Genomic DNA, 21,911 nt, shown 5'->3' with positions numbered 1-21,911 from the left:
CTTATAGTCCAGTCCAATCCCTGTCTGAAGAGTTGGCTTTGGGAATGGTTCCTGTCTTGGGCTAACAGAAGGTCTGCTGGGGACCATGACCTCCGGGGTCCCTCCAGCCTCAGTCAGACCATTAAGTCTGGTCTTTTTACGAGAATTTTCCCCCCACATTTCTAATATTGTTACTCTGAAACCTTCGATTCTGGGAACAGGAACTTCCCCAAATATAATGAAACTGCAGAGACTGTTCCTGCAAAATCCAAAGGTGGTCCACACTGGCCAGGGGAAGACTAGGGATGTGCTAAGTCTCTGAGACGTGCTGAGAACTAGATTGTTACCATGCAAACAACTGTTTTTCTTTCTCTCTTAAATGCTGCCACTTCCTTCTTAAAGAAGACAGAAAACAGCTGAACAAAACAGTATTTCAGATGCCACCACTCTAAATCTTTCCAACCCAGCTGCCTCCATCTTCAAACCAATTATAGTATGCATACTTTAAACAAAAGACCTCAAAAGCTGTTTATATCAGAACATACATTAAAATATGAAAATCCTTTTAAAAAATTACCTACTGGGTCCTGCTCCTGCCTTCATGTAACTAATGTCTGAATCACAGAAGCCAGGAGGTTCGTCTCCTGATCAGAAGTCTATAACCTTACCCTCACAACCGTTTTACTACCTAGGCAAAGAGTTAAAAAAAAAAAAAAAAAAAAACTCTCCTATTTCAACTTCATCCATTTTCTTTAGATTTAGTCTTCCATAATCAAAAATATTAATACCTGAAGCAAGGTATGAGTTCCTCAGCCATAGTGCTCAGAATATCCTGAAACTATTTCTAAAAATATTACCTTGCACTTTGTTACATAATTATTACCTACTATAGAACATTAAATCTAGAAAAGCCTAAAGGTAACACCTAATATATCTAAAGGGTTCTTAACCCCAGGAATCTATAATTTCCTTGAAATCATTTATGCATATGTGCATTTTTCTGAGAATAAAGGTCAAAGCCTTCAGATCTCAAAGGTATCTATGACCCCAAAAAGATTAAGAACCAATAATAAAATCAGACTTTCATTTATTAAAGTGAAGAGAACCTGAAGCCCGTGATTTGACCAGGGTTAGAAAGTTAAACAGGAAAGGCTTAATTTACTGAAAAAATTGTGACACAGAACCACCAGATGTTCTTGCTGATAGTAACATCCTGGACAGATTTATTCAAGTAACATTTATAGAGCAATTTTATGTGCTAGATGAACAAGCCTCAGTTCCTACCCCCAGAAACATTCAGTCTAAGGGGTGAAGGTGACAGAATACAAACGACAGCCACGAAACGACATGGAAATCCAGTGCTCGGAATTTCCGCGGAGTACAGTGGGAACATCAGGAGGGACAGCCTAGGACAGATCTTCAAAAAGCAGCAAGCAAGAAGCAGGAAAAGACCCGAGCGGGTAGGCCCTCAGCCTGACCAATGCAAAGAGCGGTGAGGAACAGAACAAGTAAATTAAAATAGTCCAAAGAGCCTGAATGTTATAAAAGTAATTATACAGTTTCCAAGGAGCACCTGGTGGATTCAAACTGCCGACCTTCTGGTTAACAGCCATAGCTCTTAGCCGCTGCACCACCAGGGTTTCCAAATATTTAATAGTAAATTAAAATAAGGGATGCAAAAGGTAAGCAAAGGGCAGCAGAGGAGGACCAAAAGAGTGGGCTTAGGTAGCAAGAGAGGGGATGTCAGGAGCTGCTGGCCTAGCTCAGACAGACTAACAGAGGAGGTGGAAAAGCAAAGCTAGGATGAGGATTGTGGTACGCAGAACAGCCTCCCCCAAATGTCCACATCCTAATCCCTATGTTTCCATACAACTTAACTGTAAAGTACAAAGAGGACTTTGCAGCCATCATTAAGTTAAAGGTCTTGAGATGAGAAGATGATCCCTGACGGATTATCTGGGTGGGCCCAAGGTAATTACAAGGGTCCTTATAAAAGAGAGGAAAGGGGGCAGGTATATCAGAGTCAGAGAGAGATTTGACAATGGTATGCTGCTGGCTTTGAAAATGGGCGTCAGGGCCCTGAGCAAGTAATGCAGGTGGCCTCTAGAAACTGCAAAAGGAAAGAAAACAGATTTTCCCCTAAAGCCTCCAGAAGGAATGCAGCCCTGCAAACACCTTGATTTTAGTCCAGTGATTCTTTTGGCCTGTAGAGCTATAAGAGAATAAATCTGTAAATTCTTTTTTTCGTGTGTGTACTTTAGATGAAGGTTTACAGAGCAAATTAGTTTCTCATTAAACAAACACACATTTTTTTTGTGACACTGGCTGCCACCCCCACAACATGTCAACACTCTCTCCTTCTCGACCTTGTGTTCCCCATTACCAACTTTGCTGTCCCCTCTTGCCTTCTCGTCCTTGCCCCTGGGCCGATGTGCCCAATTAGTCTCATTTTGTTTTATGGGCCCATCTAATCTTTGGCTGAAGGGTGAACCTGAGGTGTGACTTCAGTACTGGGTTAAAAGGGTGTCCAGGGGCTATACTCATGGGGTTGGCTTCTCCAGTCTCTGTCAGACCAATAAGTCTGGTCTTTTTTGTGTGTGTGTGAGTTAAAATTTGTTCTACATTTTTCTCCAGCTCTGTCTGGGACCCTCTATTGTGACCCTTGTCCGAACAGTCGGTGGTGGTAGCTGGGCACCATCTAGCTGTGCTGGGAATCTGTATTGTTTTAAGCCACTTAAGTTTGTGGTAATTTGTTACAGCAGCAATAGTAAACTAATACAAGGTTGGCAAAAAAGACTTAGGCCGTAGCCTAGGAAGAGGAGACATAGTAGAAAATAGGACTTTACAGGAACAGAAGAGATGAACTCAGTCGTTCACCTTTAACCAAAAGCTAAGGGTATACCCGGGGACCAAATACTAACATACTTTCCATGGGCCACAAGGGAAATAAGAAGGCAGCTTAAGTAGTTCTTATGGTTAAAAATAAATCCCTAAAGTGCATTTATGTGCATGCACATTTTCTAGGTTTCTAAACTTAAACAATATTGTACCAAATACACGTATTTTCAACTTCATTAAACTTCAACAAGAACATTGGTTTTGTGTGTCTTCTTGTTATATCCTAAATTATATGAACTATCCCAAATGAGTAAGCTGCTAAGAAAAAAAAAAAAAAAGCTGCTAGGATAGGTAAAAACTAGCTTCTTTTTTTATCTAGTTCATTTTTTCCTACAAAATCACTCTGAAGCTGAGAAATTACCCCTACTAGTAAGAGGCATAGTAGTAAACCCATTACCATCGAATCGATTCTGACTCACAGCGACCCTATAGGACAAAGTAGGGTTTCCAAGGCCGAAATCTTTACAGAAGCAGACTGCCACATCTTCCTCCATGGATCGATTGGTGGGATGAAACCACTGACTTTTCAGTTTTCAGTCAGCAGTCGAGTGTTGTAATAGTGCAATAAATAATAACACCACCTCAAATGTATATAGTTTTTAAGTAATGAAACATTTACCATCTGGCTAAGTGATGCTGTTGTGGTTAAGTACCACTGAGTCAGTTCCGACTCACAGCGATTCTATGTGCCACAGAACAGAAGTGCCTGGTCCTGTGTCATCCTCACAATCTAAGTGATTCCCAAGTATTATCCTGATTCCAGATGATAAAACAAAGGCTGAAAAAATAAAAGGCACTTAGCCAGGATAGTAAATCTAGTTAGCATTACATCAAAACTAAAACACAGATGCTATCCTTTTTGGATAAAGGCTAAAAAACACCACACCAATAAAATGTCAGAAATGGAGTAACACCACTTACCTGAGACTCATATGCAATGCAAGGTCCTGAACAACACGATCATGTCTGCCCATAGAAGAGTACTTCCCCAGCCAGCTTGGAAAGGTGGGAAACTGAGTCATGTACCCCCTCATTAACTCTCCAGGAAGAACACTGGCATAAATGGCCTGAAAAAAGGCAAGTGAAATCCAGAATTCAATGTTCAGTACAAAGTTGCTTCCTTAGCAGCTGCTAGCTTCCAATCAACGTATGGAAAACAAAGCAACATTCTGCCAGGTGCCTGATGACAGAGAGCCAGGCCTTTCCCTTCATCTGATGGGTGGGTATGGGAAACGTCTCCCGGAAGACTGCAGTAAATGCCTCAGGGGGATCCTCCTGCCGCCTCAGCCTCCTCAACCAACTGACCTCAACGCATCAGTTACTTCAGGGATGCCAATGTCACAGGAAAGAATTAGTTTAAGAGGAATATAATTGTCTGTAAACATCAAAGCAGGGGAAGTCTAACAATTAGAAAATCAATTAAACTGGCACTTGAGAAAAATAAAAGAGGGCATCCTTAGATATCTTCTGTATCCACTGTTTCATTTTTTTAAAGGAACTCGACGCGACTGCCTTGTTTTCCCGGGTCTTGAAAGCTTTCTGCCTTTGACAGGGTGCAGTCTCACCACTTTCCAATTGCTCATTCTAGTGGGAAATATGGAGTTTTTCTTCTCTAACAGGTTTCTGCCTTACACACGTTCTAGTTTTCACAGGTTTTATCGTGCTATGCATATAACTTTGTATACAGTTTTATTCTAAGAATATTCTGTCACAAGCATTTTTTCAGGTTAGATAATCTTTATAAATAATTTCCAAGTCTACATCATGTTCCATCATGAGGATTTACTGTAACTGGTCATTCTTATGTTACTGGACATGGAGATTTTCTCCAATGTTTTGTTCTCAGAACTAATGCTTTAGGAAATACTTTCATACATTAAGCTTTTCCTTCATTTGAAATTATTTCTTTAGGGTAAATTCTCAAAGGTATAATTATTAGGTAAAGAAAAAATACATACTTTTAAAACAAAACTTATATCCAGAAAGAATCTCTGTTTTTTGTTTTCAAACAATGAGTGGGTAGAGTTAGGAAAAAGGTAGGTGGTCTGAGAGTCCCTTGCTTATTATTTAGACCAGCAATGCTGTACAACAAAATCCACTGCTGTTGAATCAATTCCAACTCATAACAACCCTATAGGACAGAGTAGAACTGCCCCATAGGGTTTCTAAGGAGTGGCTGGTAGACTCCAACTACTTACCTTTTGGTTAGCAGCTGAGCTCTTAACCACTGTACCACTAAAGCTGCCCTGTATAAATATTCAAAACTCAAATAAGAATATTCTTAAATATGAATGTTTGCCAAACTCAGTTTTGAGTAAAAGATATCAACCTAAATACAGTACCCGATCTAAAGCTGCCTCTTTAGCAAGAAAGAAGAAAATCAGAACTCATATATCGTACAAAGAGCTGGCACCCTGCCCTGCCTGCATTTCTTCAAGGGGAAGCTATACAGTAACTCTGAGAAACCCAAAACAAAAACAATATGTGGATTCTTCAGGTAAAAGAGAGCACATGAAACTTCTGACTGACATCTTAGTTATGACCAAAATCTAACATTCCTATTTCCATGTGTTCATTCACATAAAGATATTTTTGAAACAACTGAAAAATAAGAGTAGATTAAGAAAAAGACAATAGTGGTCACACTGTTTTCATCTATAACAAATTGTATTTTTGCCGCAAGAGCCACAATGTTTACCTGGGGTTTCAAATATCTAAAAGCTATTTCAGTACTGCTTTCAGTATCTAAAAGCTACTTGGTTCCCTTCCACTAAAGCAGAGTCTACACTTTAAGCTGAGCACTATGCTAACCTGTGTGGGCAGGAGGCTCCAGTTTTGCTTACTCCGGATCTGACGATCCACTAGGTCACCGTCGCATATGCTATCTGCTGCTCTGCTCAACAGCATCAAGTGCTTCTTCACGTCACCCCTGCAGGAAAGAACGAGTGTGGATTACATTACTCTCCACCCCTGACGTCCCCTCCCTGAGTGTTTGGCCTTTGAAGTGCTGGGAAAGATACTAATTCTACCCCTCACCGTCTCTGAACACTCACTCTGCGGCTATAGGCTTCACATGTACGTAGTTCTCCTGGACAAAGAGGGGGGCTATTGAATAATCATGAAAAAAGAGATCCAATTTGTCCATAAGTGACATATGGGCAGTTTCCTCTCCAGCTGCAAATACTTTCCGGGCAACATCAAACGGGCCCTAAAAAAGTAACAGTAAAACAAACAAAAACACTTCTTAATCACTGCTCTGGCTGTAATAAATTCTGACTAATGACTACGTGAAATGGAACACAGAGGTAATTAATACAGACTTCTAGTTTCAGAAAGGTTATTAAACTAGACCATTTGAAATAATATTCTGAATAGTTCCAAACATTTAAAAGATGAAATCTACCCATAAGAGACCCTAGAAAATTCATTTTATGATAACTGAAGCATGAGTGTAAATAAAACTTAAACCTTTCTCATAATTTACAATATACATTGACAGTACTTGAAGAAAAATTAACTTGAATTGGGAACACTTTTAACAGGTGTCCATGGCTCTTGTAATAACTATCCATCGGTTCCTCAGGTGTGTCAAGGAGCTATAAAGACCATTTCTATGAACACCTTCAAAACAAGAAGTGCTTTGGCTTGGTAAAGTAATTAAGAAAAGGAAATGTATTTTACCAGCTTGATGTCCTTTTTGGCTCTATTAGAATCGACCTTGGCCTGGTCATAGGTTAGTGCCTTACTCTGCGCACACCACATACTCAGATTGTGCAAAACCTAAAAGAATCGCAAATAAGTTAAGACAATGTCATCATGGGAAAACACCCCCCGCAAAAGCCATCGATTCAAAAGAATCAACTAAAGTCACCCCAGCCCAAAAGTCATAGATGATATAATTAATTTACCTGTCTGATATCTTGATTAGCTCCCAAAATTATTTCATTCATAGCTGGAGGGGGAATCTTTAAACCCTCTTTAAATGCAACAGACATCATAGCACCCTGAAAATGATGACAGGAATCTTTAATAATTTTTTTAAAAATTCATATAGCCAGATACTTTAAAAATACCTATCAGATACTTTAAAAAACTGACCCTTACAGAAATACGATAGTGTGATGAAGAGGGGAAAAAAGTCCAATCATCGTTACCTTAATCTGTTCAACCCGAGGTCTTTGAAAACGAAGATCAAAACAATAATGAACCAGAGAGCGAACCTTGGGATGACTTCTATCATTGCACATACAAATAATGGGAATTTTTGTATGTTTTATCAGGCCAATTAACTCCTGAAAGTCAAATGTGCAACACGAAAATATTTAGAAAACAATGAAATGCCACACAACATATTCTAGATTTAAAACAGCTCCTCAGCAACATGCCTTAGCGGTCATATCAGTGCACAACAATTATGTCCTTACATAAATAAAAACATCTAAAACTCAGCAGGAAAACTGCAAACATGCGGCCATCCTGTACCTGAATTCCTCCCCTGTCCTCGTTGCCTGCCATGCCGTCCACTTCATCCATGATGAGAGCGTGTTTGGCACTTGGTGAATGGACGGCGCCACCTGGGCCATGCACAGAAGCAATGGAATGAACAAAATGATAATCGTTCAAAAACTACTCCTTTAAATAAAATTACAGAACATTTTGAACTGGAAATACAGGTCTCTGCTACCAAATTCACATGGTACAGAAGAGTATGCAGTGAAAGGAAATTCCCCCTCGACTCCTGCCCCCTTTTCCTTCTCAGAGGCAAATGTGGTTATCAGCCTCTTGTAAGAGGTATTCTATACATGTTAAAAACATATATGCATAAAAATATACACTTTGATTTATGTCCTTTAATACATCTTGGCAATCTGTTCTTTATTAGTGGATATAGAGCATCTCATTTTTAAAAAAAAACTGTTTAATATTCCATTTACACACATACCATAGTGTTCTTAATCACTATCTAGGGATGACATACTAGGACGCTTCCAATCTTTTGCTATTATAAACCATACTAAATGAATCTCTTTGTACATACATCATTTCGCACATACACAAGTATAACAACAGCTAAATTCCAGGAGTTAGAATTTCTGGCTTAAAGGCTATGTGTACTTTTAACTTTGGCAAATACTGCCAGATTGCTCTCCACAGGGTTGTACCATTTCCACTCCAACCAGCTGTGTATAAAAGTGCCGTTTTCTGAGCAGCTTCTTTTTCACAATGATTCTCTACCACTGAAAGGACATGATTCAGGAGGCCGTGTGTACATGGGAGGCTCTGAGTATGTGGGGTTTAACCCTTAATTTGGGCATTGTCTTTTCCCCCATAAACTCTGGCCACACAAAACCATAAGCTACAATCTGAAACACAGCACACATTCACACTGTCTTTACTCCTCTCCTCTACCTCTGCCTGAAATGACCCCTTTCACACTCAAGCTCTTCTGACTCATTCTTTAAAATCACCTCTCCCTGGGAGCCTTCCCTGATGTCCCAAACAGAATGATGGACCTTTATCATCTCACTCACCACACTGTCTGACTCACCTGTGAATCCTCTTTAATTACCTGCAAAATGTATAAATATCAGCACGTATGCACTTCTATCAGATTCTCAGAAATCTGTGAGACCTAAAACATGATAAGAACTATTACCCTGCAAGAGTTACATCAGAGGCCTTTCTTATCCTCTCTTTAGCCACAGAATGTAGCACGATGCCTGGCACATAGTAGTGTTCAATATCTGTTACTGAATGTTGAAATGAACTTGTTTTTCTGACATAACCAAAGAAAACAGTTCAAAAAAACCACATACTTGAATAAAAGCCTTTGATGCTGGTATTATTCAGTGATTCAGAAACAATCTCCTTCAAACTGTTCTTACTCCGGGTGTCACTTGCATTCAGTTCCACATAGCTATACCCCAATTCCTAATCAAAATACAGGAAACCATTACTATCACAATGCAAATTAATTCCCCCCAAAAGCCGGGCCATTAGGGAAGAAAGGGAGTAGAAAAACCACGTAAAGAGTCATGGGCTGAAAGACTAAAGAGAAAGTATGGTACTAACCAACAATGAGATTAACTTAGTATCTGTACCTACACATACGGACCTAGAAGACATCTGTGTCATTTACAAGAAAATACATCCCAAGTGCGTATGCCTCTAATGACAGATTCAACAAATACCATGTACATACATACGACACACACACATAAACACATACAAGTTTGGTCTGAAAACCATAGTTACAACAGTGTATTTGACAAAGCAATTTTATTAAGATTAGTTCTAAAAATCCTAGAAAGAATTAAACATGATCACACCAAGATTTCAATATCAGATATAGGATTAATCTTTTGTACAATCCCAAAAGGCAATTTTTACCTCCTTAAGATATAAAGTTAAATCATTCTTTGTCAAACTACTTAACACACAATTTTCCTCACAAAGCATGATCAAGTCATTCTGATACTCAAAACTGACCAGCTTATAAAATGTCTAATTCTATTTCTAAAAAAGTAATGATAACAATAAAGAAATAAAGGGAGAAAAGAATCATGTCCACAACTATAGGGGCTATGGAAGAAAATATATATATATATATTTGCCCTTTTTTTAATGTTTATAAATACGATGGAAAACATATTGGTCTTATACTATGAAACCTATGAGAGCCAGAACTTGCCATGACTGCCTTTTTTTCCAGGTCTCACAAGTTTTCTGCCTTTGACAGGGTGCACGCAGTCTTACCACTTTTCTATTCCTCGCTTTAATGGAAAATATCTGAGTTTTCCTTATCTGACAGGTTTCCGCCTTACATAGGTTTTGGCTTCCACAAGTTTTGCTGTACCAGCTAAAAATTTAAGCTCTGGTCCATGTAACAAAGACCAAAAGAAACCACCAGCTCATAGGGCAGAGGGTTAGGGAAACCAGCAATAAATTCACCATCCCTTCTTTTATCACTTCGATCCCAACACGGGAGCTCTAACTTGCTCTAGGGCCAAAGCAGATCAAGTTCCCTCATTGTCTAGAGATAGAAAGTGATAGAAACAAGAAGAGAGGCAGTATTATACAGTGGCAAAGTGCAGAAACGCTGAGTCAGGTTGCCTGCGTTCACACTGGGCCTCCAGCCTCCTCCCTAAGCGGCTTCATTTGTCAAATGAGGATGAAAACAGTATCTTGCCTCATAGAAATACTACCAAAAAACTAAAAAAAGCCTGCTGCCGTCAAGTCGATTCCAAGTCAGAGCAACCCTGTAGGACAGAGTAGAACTACCCAACAGAGTTTCCAAGGAGGATCTGGTGGATTCAAACTGCCAACCTTTTGGTTAGCGGCCACCAGCACTTAACCACTACACCACCAGGGTTTCCAGAAATACTACAGGGGTCTATAAAATATCTGTATCTATATACAAGGATCTTATGGCATTTATGTTATTTGTGATACATTCCAAGTGCATAGCACATTGCCCAGCACACAGGTAAATGCTAACTATAAATTAATTAATATTAATCTAAAATTATTTAAAAAAGATAAATTGAAAATTATTTATTAAAAAACAATAAAAATGACAAATATTGCCACAACTAAAGCAAATTCTAAAGGTTTGATTTTTTTTTTTAAGTATATACACCAAACCAAAACCAAACCCAGTGCCGTCGAGTCGATTCCAACTCACAGCGACACTATAGGACAGAGTAAAACTGCCCCATAGAGTTTCCAAGGAGCAGCTGGTGGATTTGAACTGCCGACCCTTTGGTTAGCAGCCATTGCACTCAACCACTACACCACCTGGGTTTCCAGTATATACACAGCAGGTTAAAATATAATATAGATACTAGACCTGTGCACACACACACACAAACACACCTTGCACACACACCTACTCCTAGGTAATCTTTCCAAGCGCACTACAGCAGCACACCCACCTGACAAACCAGGGAAGCTGTGGTTGTTTTGCCAACTCCCGGAGGGCCTGAGAGCAGTGCTGCCTTAAAACTAGAGCCATCATCCTTGCCGGCAGATTTACCAAACTTTGCTGCTAGAAAAGAAAGAAGTTTCAGAGTGTTAACCAGTACTACCTAATAGAAATTCAAGAATGGCAGGAATAGTTGTGATAAACTTAGCATTGAGAACAATCCTCTAGTTTGGTTCTAAATTTGCAGAGTATTTTCCAAATATAAATAACAGTTTCTACAGCATTTAGTAAAATTCTACACCCTACTTTACCCCTAAAGAAAAAAAAAAAAAAACTCAACTAAAATTAACTTTAAAACTCTGAGTTTAAACAATACTTTTAAGAGTTTCCTTTCCAACAAAACACAGGCCATGGAGCAGACTGCCCGATCCTGAGCCCAACTCCACCGTAAGCTCACAAGCCAGATGGGAGTACTTTAGAAGTGGCTCAACCTCCCAGTGTCTGTTTTCTCCTTTGTAAAATGAGGAAAACAATAGGATGTACCTGGTGAGGATGTTGTGAGGATGAAGGTGCTGAGCACAGAGTCTGGCATGCCTCAATAAATGTTAATAAGCACAATCAGCTATGTGATCCAAAAAAAAAAGAATTAAAGACGATGTGCCTGGAATTATCTTGCACAGTTCAACTCTAGAGCATCCTTTCTCCCCTCACCACCTGGGTGCCTGGCACAGAAAGGGTGCTCCATACATACTCAATGAATGAGAGAGATGGCTAAACCTACTGCCAGCAGCCATGAGAAAAGGGGCTATGGTTCACCCGTGGCCTCAGAAAGTCTTCTCCAGCCACATGAAGCACTCATCCCCCAGGTGTAAAGACTTTATGTGGTTTTGGGAAGGTAAAGGAATCCAACTTGTATTTAACCCTGTATCATTACAATTACATTATCCAACTAAAGTAAATCTGCATCATTGGCCAACATCTAAGTGACCACCTAGATATTAATAAGCCATCAACGCTTTGGGAATTCATTGTGACACTAAATTCTGCCTTCTTATTTCTCACACAATACCCCTCCCAAGGGATCTTCCTCCAAAGGCGGCTGGAGCTTAAGGAAACACCACTAACATCTGTGATCTGGGACCTCGATGCCAATAACACTATGGACATTAAATATATACTGTGGCTTTGCATTTTCCATGACAAATAAGTGGTGAACAAGCACAGAAACTCAGAAGCTTGGGCTCATCAGAAGCAAATCCTACGTGGTACTGGAATTTTTAGGCTGCCTGGTGGTGCAGCAGTTAAGTGTCCAGCTGCTAACCAAAAGGTCGGCAGTTCGAATCCACCAGCTGCTTCTTGGAAACCCTATGGAGTAGTTCTACTCTGTCCAGTAGGGTTGCTATGAGTTGGAATCGACTACACGGCAACAGAGTTGGTTTGGTTTGGTTTGACTCTGTAAGCATGCCTCAGCTTTTTATTTGCATCTTTCACCCCAGTCCTCTTGCACTTTCAGCAGCCTTGCTCTCACATGTCTTCAAACCTCAGCATAAGTACTCTTTCCCACTCAATGCCCACCTCATCCACCTTCATCTAGGTATCTTCTACTTGGTTTTCAAGCCTTAGCTTAGACCTCCCTTTCTCCAGAGAGATTTCCCTGGCCACATCCCTACCCCCACAGCACCCTGTACCTACCCCTATCACACTACTTAGCACAACACATTTTAACTGCTGGTTTCTACACGTCTCCCCCAGTGACCGTGAGCTCCTTGAGGGGGCCACACTGTCTTTTGTTCACCACAGCACCTACAGAGCCTAGTATAGCACCTGGGCTCAGAGCAGGCTCTAATAAATGTTTGCTGGTAGGTGAATGAACCAACTATTAGACATCCTCGCATATGTATAAATAAACAATTACATGTTGACAAACACACACAAAAACGAGTGAAGCTGTAAAATCACCGTGTTTTTTATCTTCGGATGGACTCTTGTGCCAGTTTCGAAGCCAGCGTAGGAGTTTGTTGGCACAGCTCTGGTCACCCTGCTGTCCAATTATGGCCTTGAGCGAGGTTGGCTTATATTTATCCACCCAGAGCAAACTTTCCACTTTGTGTCCACTGCTGTCATCAGCCAAATTCCTAGCCCCGCTGTTAACATTTGTCTCCTCAGCCACCTGCTCCTCAAAGTCCAGGCTTTTCTGAAACGCACTTGTTTCCTTTTTTATTGAGTTTAAAGAGCTGTCCCTTTTGGGAGTCAGTTTGTTCTTTTTAGATTCTGAGTCCTTCTTATTTGGACTAAGTTTTCTTTTTCCTTGGTCATTTTTGGAGGGTGTTCTCTCCAATCTGGACTTTTCTTTCTTCATCTTAAAAATTGGAAAAGTGAGAAAAAAGAAACCTGATGAGACATACAAAATTTCCATCCCGCTAAATTACTCTAGAGGGCAAGCAGAGATAGCCAAGTAAGCTAGTCTTTTGGACCCTACTGTTTGTGGAAATTGCCACCTCCCAAATTTCATAAAAATGTAGCAACAAACACACCAAAATGCACCCAAGTATAATTTTTTAAGTGAGAACAAATTAGTTTATGAAGCGGTGCTTCTTACTCATTTTTTAAAAAATAAGTATTCCAATTTCAGTTTGAAAAAAATGGCAGTAATAAGTAAGAGATTTTTATTTCAAAGTTCTCTGGCAGGTTAAAAGTTGATGCCGCCACAAAAACTTGCACATGAGTGTTCATAGCAGCATTATAATAGCTAAAGAGTGGAAACAATGCAAATGTCCATCAACTGATGAATGGACAAATAAATGATACCAACAAAATGTGATCAACACAATGGAATAATATTCGGCCATAAAAAAGTCACATACTGATACATACTACAACATGGGTGAATTCTGGAAACATTATGTCAAGTGAAATAAGTCAGGCACAAAATGTCACCTGTTATTGATTCCACTTATATGAAAAGTCCAGAATAGGCAAATACACAAAGACAGAAGTTAGATTAGTGGTTGCCTAGAGCAGGAGAAGAGGGCATGAAGAGTAACTGCTAATCACTACAGGCTTTTTGGGGGCGGGGGCGGGGGTGATAAAAATGTTCTGGAATTAGACAGTGGTGATGGTTGCACAACCTTGTGAATATAATAAAAAACCACTGAATTACATACTTTAAAAGAATGACATTTATAGAATGTGCATAATATTTCAATTTAAAAAAAGTTAGTGTCTCTTTGCCTGTGGATGCTAAAATCAGTGGGTGAAAGCTGGAGGAGAAAAAAGGTAGTAGCATAGTCTTAAGTATCTCCCCCATGATAGCTTTCAATTACAAAGAGAAAACTAGTCACTTTATAGTGGAGAAAGCCAGCAGACATCTTAACCAAGTAATCAAGCTTAACATCACCGGTAATAAGACATACTGACTTCATGTACATCCAATATGATATATTTCTAGGATACAATATCACTTTCATGGTAGTTTTTCCAAAAAAATGTACAACCTCAATCTAATCATGAGAAAATATCAAACAAACCCAAACTGAGATACATTCCACAAAATTGACCACTACTCATCAAAAGTGTCAAGATCATAAAAGACAAGGAAAGGCTGAGGAACTGTCACAGAGTAAAGGAAACTAAGAAGACACAACAACTAAATGTTGTGTGGGATCCTGGATTGGATATCGGAACAGAGAAAGGACATCAGGCGAAAAACATGAAGTTCTAGTAACGTGTGTAGTTCATTTAACAGTATTGTGCCAGTGTTAATTTCCCAGTTTTGATAATTGTATTATGATTATGTTTAAGTTGTTAAGATTAGAGGATGCTGGGTAAAGGGCCAACCCAAATCCTTCCCCAGGATTTTTCTAACTGGAGTCAACTGGAAGACCATCTCCCCTCTGGGGTGACAGAGCTAGAGACATTAACTTTGAGCTGCCGGCACCCTGTGTCCTGTATGTGGAAAAGGCCTGTGTGCAGTGGGAATGAATGAGGCTAAAACTAGGAGAAGCAGAGACACAGATATTGAAAGCATCCTGAAAGCATTCATAGTCTCTGGTCCAGCAGCATTTAAACCAGACCCACTCTGCCATAGTTCAGTTATATGCACCAATATGTTCCTCACTTTTTGCTAAAGCTAATATAAGCTAAGTGTCCGTCACAGCAAAAAGTCCTGATATAATTCTAACTGAAAATGAATTTATCATGCTGACACCTATAACATATCTTTTAAAGAACTCTCAGACAACAATCTTTGCAAAAAGTCAACCCCCAAAAACAGAAAATACAGAAAGTTTAATAAGTAGATCTGATAAGTGTAATACCGTCCTGTATTCTCATGATCCTTTGAGAAAGGTAAGAAGATACACCAAAGAAGACACTCTGAAACAGAGTCCTCCAGCTCAAAAGGCAGTAACGTAACCTCATCTGTGGTAGGAGGGGAAGTTCATCTTTTAGTAAATAGGCCTGTATCCATCCAAGAAATGAAACAATACTCCAACTTAAATAAATCAAGTTCTTTATATACAAACCTCAGCTTCAACTGCTATTTCATACTTGGATTTCTTGCCTGGCATAGTTCGAATCAGATTCAATAATCCATCTTCATCAATAATTTTTGTTCCCAAGGCTGCTGCCTATTGATTAAAAATTCAAGTCATTAAAATTGCATCCTTTCTCATCAATTGGTCTCAATCCCCCTGGAGCAATGGAGAATGAAGAACTCCAAAGACACAAGGTAATTACGAGCCCAAGAGGCAGAAAGGGCCACATAGAGGAGAGACTACATTAGCCTGAGACCAGAAGAACTAAATGGTGCCTGGCTATAACCGACGACTGTCCTGACAGGGAATACAACAAAGAACCCCTGAGGGAGCAGGGGAGCAGTGGGATGCAGACCCCAAATTCTTGTAAAAAGACCAGACTTAATGGGCTGAGACTAGAAGGACCCCAGAGGTCATGGTCCCCAGACCTTCTGTTAGCCCAAAACAGGAACCATTCCCAAAGCCAACTCTTCAGACAGGGATTGGACTGGACTATGGGATAGATAATGATACTGGTGAAGCATGAGCTTCTTGGATCAAGCAGACTAATGAGACTATGTTGGCATCTCATGCCTGAAGGGTAGAGGAGAAGGTAGAGGGGGTAAGGAGCTGGCCGAATGGACACGAAAAAAGAAAGTGGAGGGAAGGAGTGTGCGGTCTCATTAGGGGGAGAGCAATTAGGAGTATATAGCCAGGTGTTTATAAATTTTTGTATGAGAGTCTGACTTGATTTGGAAACTTTCACTTAAAGCACAATAAAAAAAATTTTTTTTTAATTGCATCCCTTCTGTAAAAAATATGATACTAGGGCCTATTAGTAAGTGAAAAAAAAAAACACTTGCAAATTAAATAACACTGGAATACAAAAAATATATTCATCAGAAAAGTACCATTAACAAGAAAGAACATGACAGACACATTCCTTAGAGTGGTGGGTTGGCACTCAAGGTGTCACACTACTACTTCTATGGATTACTTTATCTACTCCCTCTACCCTAAAAGGGGACAAAGCTACTAGGACCTAAGTTCAGTTCTTCACACTCTCTCTCATGTTTGCCTCATATGGCAGACACTTTCTCCCACCTTCCTACTTGCTGACAGAGCTCCTATGTGCCCATCCCCCAGTGACAGATCACAATTGGTCTAAGGCAGTCAGTCAGGAGAGTCCTGATCCCCTCCAGCCTCTCTTGTAGTTCTGGTCATGTGACCAGCTCTGGCCAATGAGACTTAAGTGGAAATCTACAGGTGTTTCTGGGAAAATTTCTGCTTTCCTAATAAAACAGAATAGTCACGGCTACTGTGACACCTTGCCACTTCTTCCTTTCTCCGGTCTTAAAAGCAGACTTGAAATGCCTAGAACTGTAGCTGCCTCAAAACCACAAGGTAACATGCACAAAGACTAAGGCTAACACAATAAAGACAATAGCATTGAAGATGAAAATAATCTGATTATATGACTGACCTCCTGAACCATCCCCAGCAACTTCCTACCTCAGGGATTCTTGTTACGTGAGGAAAATAAGCAACGGTTTTTTTTTTTAAACCATAGTTACTTGGGTACTCTGTTACTTGACAGACCTACCCAACAGGCCTGATTCTTCCCCTATGAGCTTCCAATAAAAAAAGTTAAAATGGAGTATACAGTGTCATATATAGAATACTTATAACTAGAAAAAAAAAAAAAAAAGAAAATTTCACTTGCTTCTATCTTCAAAAAAAGACTTAAACTTGAGCATAACTAAGCAAGTCAAGTAAACAGGAACTCTGCCTTCAATTGGAAAGCCAAAATCCTGGGGTCAAGGCCAACAACACTTTTGTGAAGAAAAAATACTGTTGGCAAGAAACTATTTTTCCGTCTTTTTCCCCTTCACTTAACTCTGTATAAAGGTTATATCAGAACCTGCCAAGGTTCACAAGCTGTTTTGCTGTGTTGAGAACGCAGCAGGACCCACCTTATCACTCTTGCACTGTCCACTATCCCGACCCATGACAAGGTAGTTTGTTTTCTTGCTGACATTTCCGGTTACTTTTCCCCCATAACGCTCAATTAGAGACTTGGCCTCATCTCGTTCAATGGACTCCAGCACTCCCGTGATTACAAATATAAGGCCTTCCAAGCAATTTTCAGCTCCCTAAAAACCAAAATGTTCAAGCAGAGAGGAAATTACATGGTTGCTTTCCAAAGAAATATTTGACATCAAAGCTGCAGGAAGTTGATTGTTCCTCATAAATAACCACAGCATGAAAAATTTGCTGAAAATTTACAGCAAATAAGTAGGGCTTCAAATTAAATCCTAAGAAATTCTTAGGTAAGCTACTATTTAATAAAGTTATAAAACCGCCAATGAGAAATACACATCCAATACTGTTTGTTGTTGTCGTTAGGTGCCAGTGAGTCAGTTCTGACTCACAGCGAACCTATATACAACAGAACAAAGCACTGCCTGGTCCTGTGCCATCTGCATGATTATTGTTATGTTTGAGCCCATTGTGGCAGCTGCTGTATCAATTCATCTCGTTAAGGGTCTTCCTCTTTTTCACTGACCTTCTACTTTACCAAGCATGATGTCCTTCTCCATGACCAAAGTATGTGAGACGAAGTCTTATCATCCTTGCTTCTAAGGAGCGTTTTGGTCGCACTTCTTCCAAGACAGATTTGTTTATTCTTTTGGCAGTCCACAGTACAGTCAATATCCTTCGCCAACACCATAATTCAAAGGCATCAATTCTTCTTCCATCTTTCTTACTCACTGCCCAGCTTTCACATGCATATGAGGCAACTGAAAACACCATGGCTTGGGTCAGGCGTACCTTAGTCTTCAAGATGACATCTTTATTTTTTAACCCTTGAAAGAGGTCTTTTGCAGCAGATTTGCCCAACGCAATGTGTCATTTGATTTCTCGACTGCTGCTTCCATGGATGTTGATTGTGGATCCGAGTAAAATGAAATCCTTGACAACTTCAATCTTTTCTCCGTTTATCTTGGTGTTGCTTATTGGTCCAGTTGTGAGGATCCAATACTGTTAGCAAAGCCTATTACAATTAACCATTCATACTATTTACCATTATGTTTGCTTTATATTTAAACTACCAGTTAACTTGTATAAATTTAAGTAAATAATCACATACAAACCACCTATAGCAACTCTTGCTGTTGTTAAAAGGGGAAAGTTTCAATTCTAAGACTGGCTCGCATCACCTTAACAAGTTTGAGCTCCTGCCCTTCTCTCTGCTGATCACCTTGTGATAGCAAATCTAACAACCTGCTAGTAACTTACAGGCAAGATCATTTTATCATTCCTTGATTGGAAAGATAACACTTATAATACAAGAGACCGTGGACAAAGACACCTGGATGGAAGAAGCATTTAATCTTAATTACAACTGTATAGGTATCCATTGCTTTTCGAAAGTTCACTTTACACCACTTCGCTTTTACGGAAGACCTATGTTAATACCTGTTTTCACTAACCAAAAGAAATCCGAAGAGGATTTTCACTTTTATGAAAAAAAGGTAAAAAGTGAAAACAGCTTTCAAGTGTTAGTTTTGCGGCAACCCATTAAAGATGCAGTGTGCACCCTGAGCAGCGACAGTGGTATTGCCAAGCTCCTTCCCCAGAGACTAAGCATCTCAGCACCAAGCCACCATAGTTTTGAACTATGTCTGTGAGCATCTGTGCCTTATCTCCATTTACTCTGTGCATCCATTAGCAAGATGTGTCCTAAGGTATCAGAAAAACCTAAGAGTGCTTGGAAAGGTGTTATACTTAGTGTAATATAAATCGTGCTCTTCTGTGGGATTTGAATCCCAGCCCTTCAACCCAACCCTATGTGCTATTGCCAGCTAGACTACCATGGCTACCATCACCACCACCACTACATCTCAGCCTCCAGTGTGCTAGCTGTCTTCCCAATTCTGGTAAATGAAACTACACTGTACATATGTTATTTCTCCTTTATATAGGCTGTGTATTTACCATATCATTCCTGCTTTTACTATATGTTAGTGTTATTTTAGGTTTTTTCTTGTTGTTGTTGTTATTTTAGGTCTTATGTCTTATCTGCTAGGTTATATTTTGGGTCTGGGAATGCCCCAAAATTTTTCCTATATAAATTAATGGTAATTGCTTCTTCACTTTACCCTATTTCAGCTTCAAAGGGTTTCATTGGAGCCCTCTACTTTCAGACAGTAAATTGTTTTAGCACTTTTTATTTTTGCAACCCAATGGTTCAATAAAATGGTACAACCAAGCAAAATGAAAACTCTATGATATTCAAAGTTACTTATTACTCTTTGAAAAGAGAATTGAGATCAACAGGCTTTAAAAAGACTTGAAAAAGCCAAACAAAATTTGAAGACTGCTCCAATATAAGTTCAATCCACACTATTCAGATGAAAAATCTTTCTCAGTAGGCAAAAAAGAAATAGCTATGAATCTGTTTAGAGAAAAAAGTCTCTAACAGCATCTCAAGGTCCCTAACAAGCCCTATCGTTCTAGAATTGAAATGATCTAGTACTCTCAAAAACTACCCATTCAAGTCCCTATCCCACACCCTAATCATCTATCCATCTCTTGAACTATCGTCTCACATGGCTCTGTATATCTTTTACCTTATCCAATCTCAACATTCTAGCCTCTCTACCAAACTCTTTCATTTTAGAACTCCTACTCTGGCACCAACTAACTACCCAGTAGCCTCGACCTCTTCTCCAAAATCATGAAGTCCTCTCAAAAAGAGGCTTGTTTAGTCTCTCATACATCATGAACAGGATACAAAGCCGGCACCTTCCTCTTGCCTCCTATACAACTCACTGAATCCATGAGGCTCATCTCCCTCAGTTATACCATCCTCTCCCCCTCTTCATTAGGGGAATTACTAATCTCCATATGTGGTCAGGAAATCCTGGTGGCATAGTGGTTAAGAGCTACAGCTGCTAACCAAAAGGTGAGCAGTTTGAATCCACCAGGTGCTCCCTGGAAACTCTATGGGGCAGTTCTACTCTGTTCTACTGGGTCGCTGTGAGTCGAAATCGACTCGGTGGCAATGTGTTTTTTGGGTATATGTGGTCAGGATACCCTCCCCTTCCCACCTTCTCAGAAATCTCAGACATTGGATTATCATTCTCCCTTCTCTTGCTGGTATACCTTCAATCTCTCCCTTTCTGGTAGATCTATCCCATCAGGGAAAAAAAAAAAAAAGCTTTAAGTATCTCCTTCCTTAAAAACGTTTACATTCTCTCCCTAAGCCCAGCCTCCCATTTCTAGCTACAAGTCCTCTCTCTCCCCTCCCCTATTATAACCAAACTTTTCAAAAATATTACTTGTTTATGCTGTTTCTGTTTTATCTACTCCCACTCACCCTTCAACCCACTTTCAAGAGGCTCTGCCTCTATTATTCTGTTGAAATTGCTCTTGCACTAATGACTATTCATGTTAGTAAATGCAATGAAGAATTTCTAGTCTCCTCCTAAATGGTATCTTAGCAACATGACAGACTTAAGCACTCACTCATTTTAAAAATACTCTCTTCCCTTCGCTTCTGTGACACCACCTTTATCAAGCGTCCCTCCTTCACTGTGCTGCTTCTTTTCGGTATCCTTTTGAGTTTCGCCCTCTCCTCTACTCCTTTAAGAAGTTGGGGCTGAAGCCCTCTTCTCATCCTGCACTATTTTGCCAGACGATATCAGCCCCTTCAAATATTTTTACATGTCAATAATGTCCAAGTTTTTACATCCAGCCTTGAGTGTCCTGAGCTCCAGACTCCCGTATCTACTTGTCTACTCAGCATCTCCATGGGTCTGTCTCATATACTCTAAAGTATATTATGTCCATCAACAAAGTCATCACCATCTCCCCAAAACTGCTTTGCCACCAATGGCACCAGCATCCACCCAGTTGCTTATGACAGTAAATTGGAAATCATTCTTTCACACTTCCCGCTTTTAATTATCATCCAACCCTTGTCCACCACCCGTCTGTCAGCCTTCGGTATGGACTACACCTCAACATAAAGAAAACAAAAATCCTCACAACTGGACCAATAAGCAGCATCATGATAAATAGAGAAAATACTGAAGCTGTCAAGGACTTAATCTTACTTGGACCAGAAGCAGCAGTCAAGAAATCAAACAAAGTATTGCATTGGGCAAATCTCCTGCAGAAGACCTCTTTAAAGTGTGAAAAAGCAAAGATGTCACTTTGAGGACTAAGGTGAGCCTGACCCAATCCATGGTATTTTCAATCACCCCATATGCATGCGAAAACTGGATAAGGAAGACCAAAGAAAAACTGATGCCTTTGAATCATGGTGTTGGCAAAGAATATTGAATATACTATGGATAGCCAGAACAAACAAATCTGTCTTGGAGGAAGTACAGCCAAAATGCTCCTTAGAAGTGAGCATAGCGAGACTTGGTCTCACGTACAACTAGAAATTTAAATACACATTAAGAAAATAGGACATTTTAAAATAATTTTTAGGTTTAAAAACAAAATTAAACCTATGAAAATAGTAATTTGGCACCTGATCTTTAGTTGCTACATGAGTATGCTGCAATTTCACATTAAGAAAT

At 39.7% G+C, this 21,911-nt stretch overlaps 1 protein-coding gene across 4 annotated transcripts in view; it reads right to left on the bottom strand.

Annotated features, from left to right (window-relative positions):
- The window catches only part of RFC1 (replication factor C subunit 1), a 121,476-nt gene that overhangs the window by 20,137 nt on the left and 79,428 nt on the right, over positions 1–21,911 (bottom strand). The window contains exons 11-22 of one of the 4 annotated variants that reach the window (XM_003411302.4): positions 17,289–17,468; positions 15,325–15,429; positions 12,761–13,160; positions 10,812–10,924; positions 8,694–8,808; positions 7,360–7,451; positions 7,032–7,169; positions 6,786–6,881; positions 6,559–6,657; positions 5,931–6,085; positions 5,689–5,806; positions 3,799–3,944 (exon numbers count right to left, since the gene is read on the bottom strand). In XM_003411302.4, coding sequence (XP_003411350.1) covers positions 3,799–3,944; positions 5,689–5,806; positions 5,931–6,085; positions 6,559–6,657; positions 6,786–6,881; positions 7,032–7,169; positions 7,360–7,451; positions 8,694–8,808; positions 10,812–10,924; positions 12,761–13,160; positions 15,325–15,429; positions 17,289–17,468 — 1,757 coding nt within the window. The remainder of the gene's footprint in view (positions 1–3,798; positions 3,945–5,688; positions 5,807–5,930; positions 6,086–6,558; positions 6,658–6,785; positions 6,882–7,031; positions 7,170–7,359; positions 7,452–8,693; positions 8,809–10,811; positions 10,925–12,760; positions 13,161–15,324; positions 15,430–17,288; positions 17,469–21,911) is intronic. The other 3 variants (XM_010591419.3, XM_023549800.2, XM_010591420.3) reach the window with 3 other exon arrangements.

The sequence above is a fragment of the Loxodonta africana genome, chromosome 5 (genome assembly GCF_030014295.1).
Source record: "Loxodonta africana isolate mLoxAfr1 chromosome 5, mLoxAfr1.hap2, whole genome shotgun sequence".
NCBI lineage: Eukaryota > Metazoa > Chordata > Mammalia > Proboscidea > Elephantidae > Loxodonta > Loxodonta africana.
The sequence above is the reverse complement of the archived record's forward strand: the minus strand, read 5'-3'. Positions and strand labels throughout refer to the sequence as shown.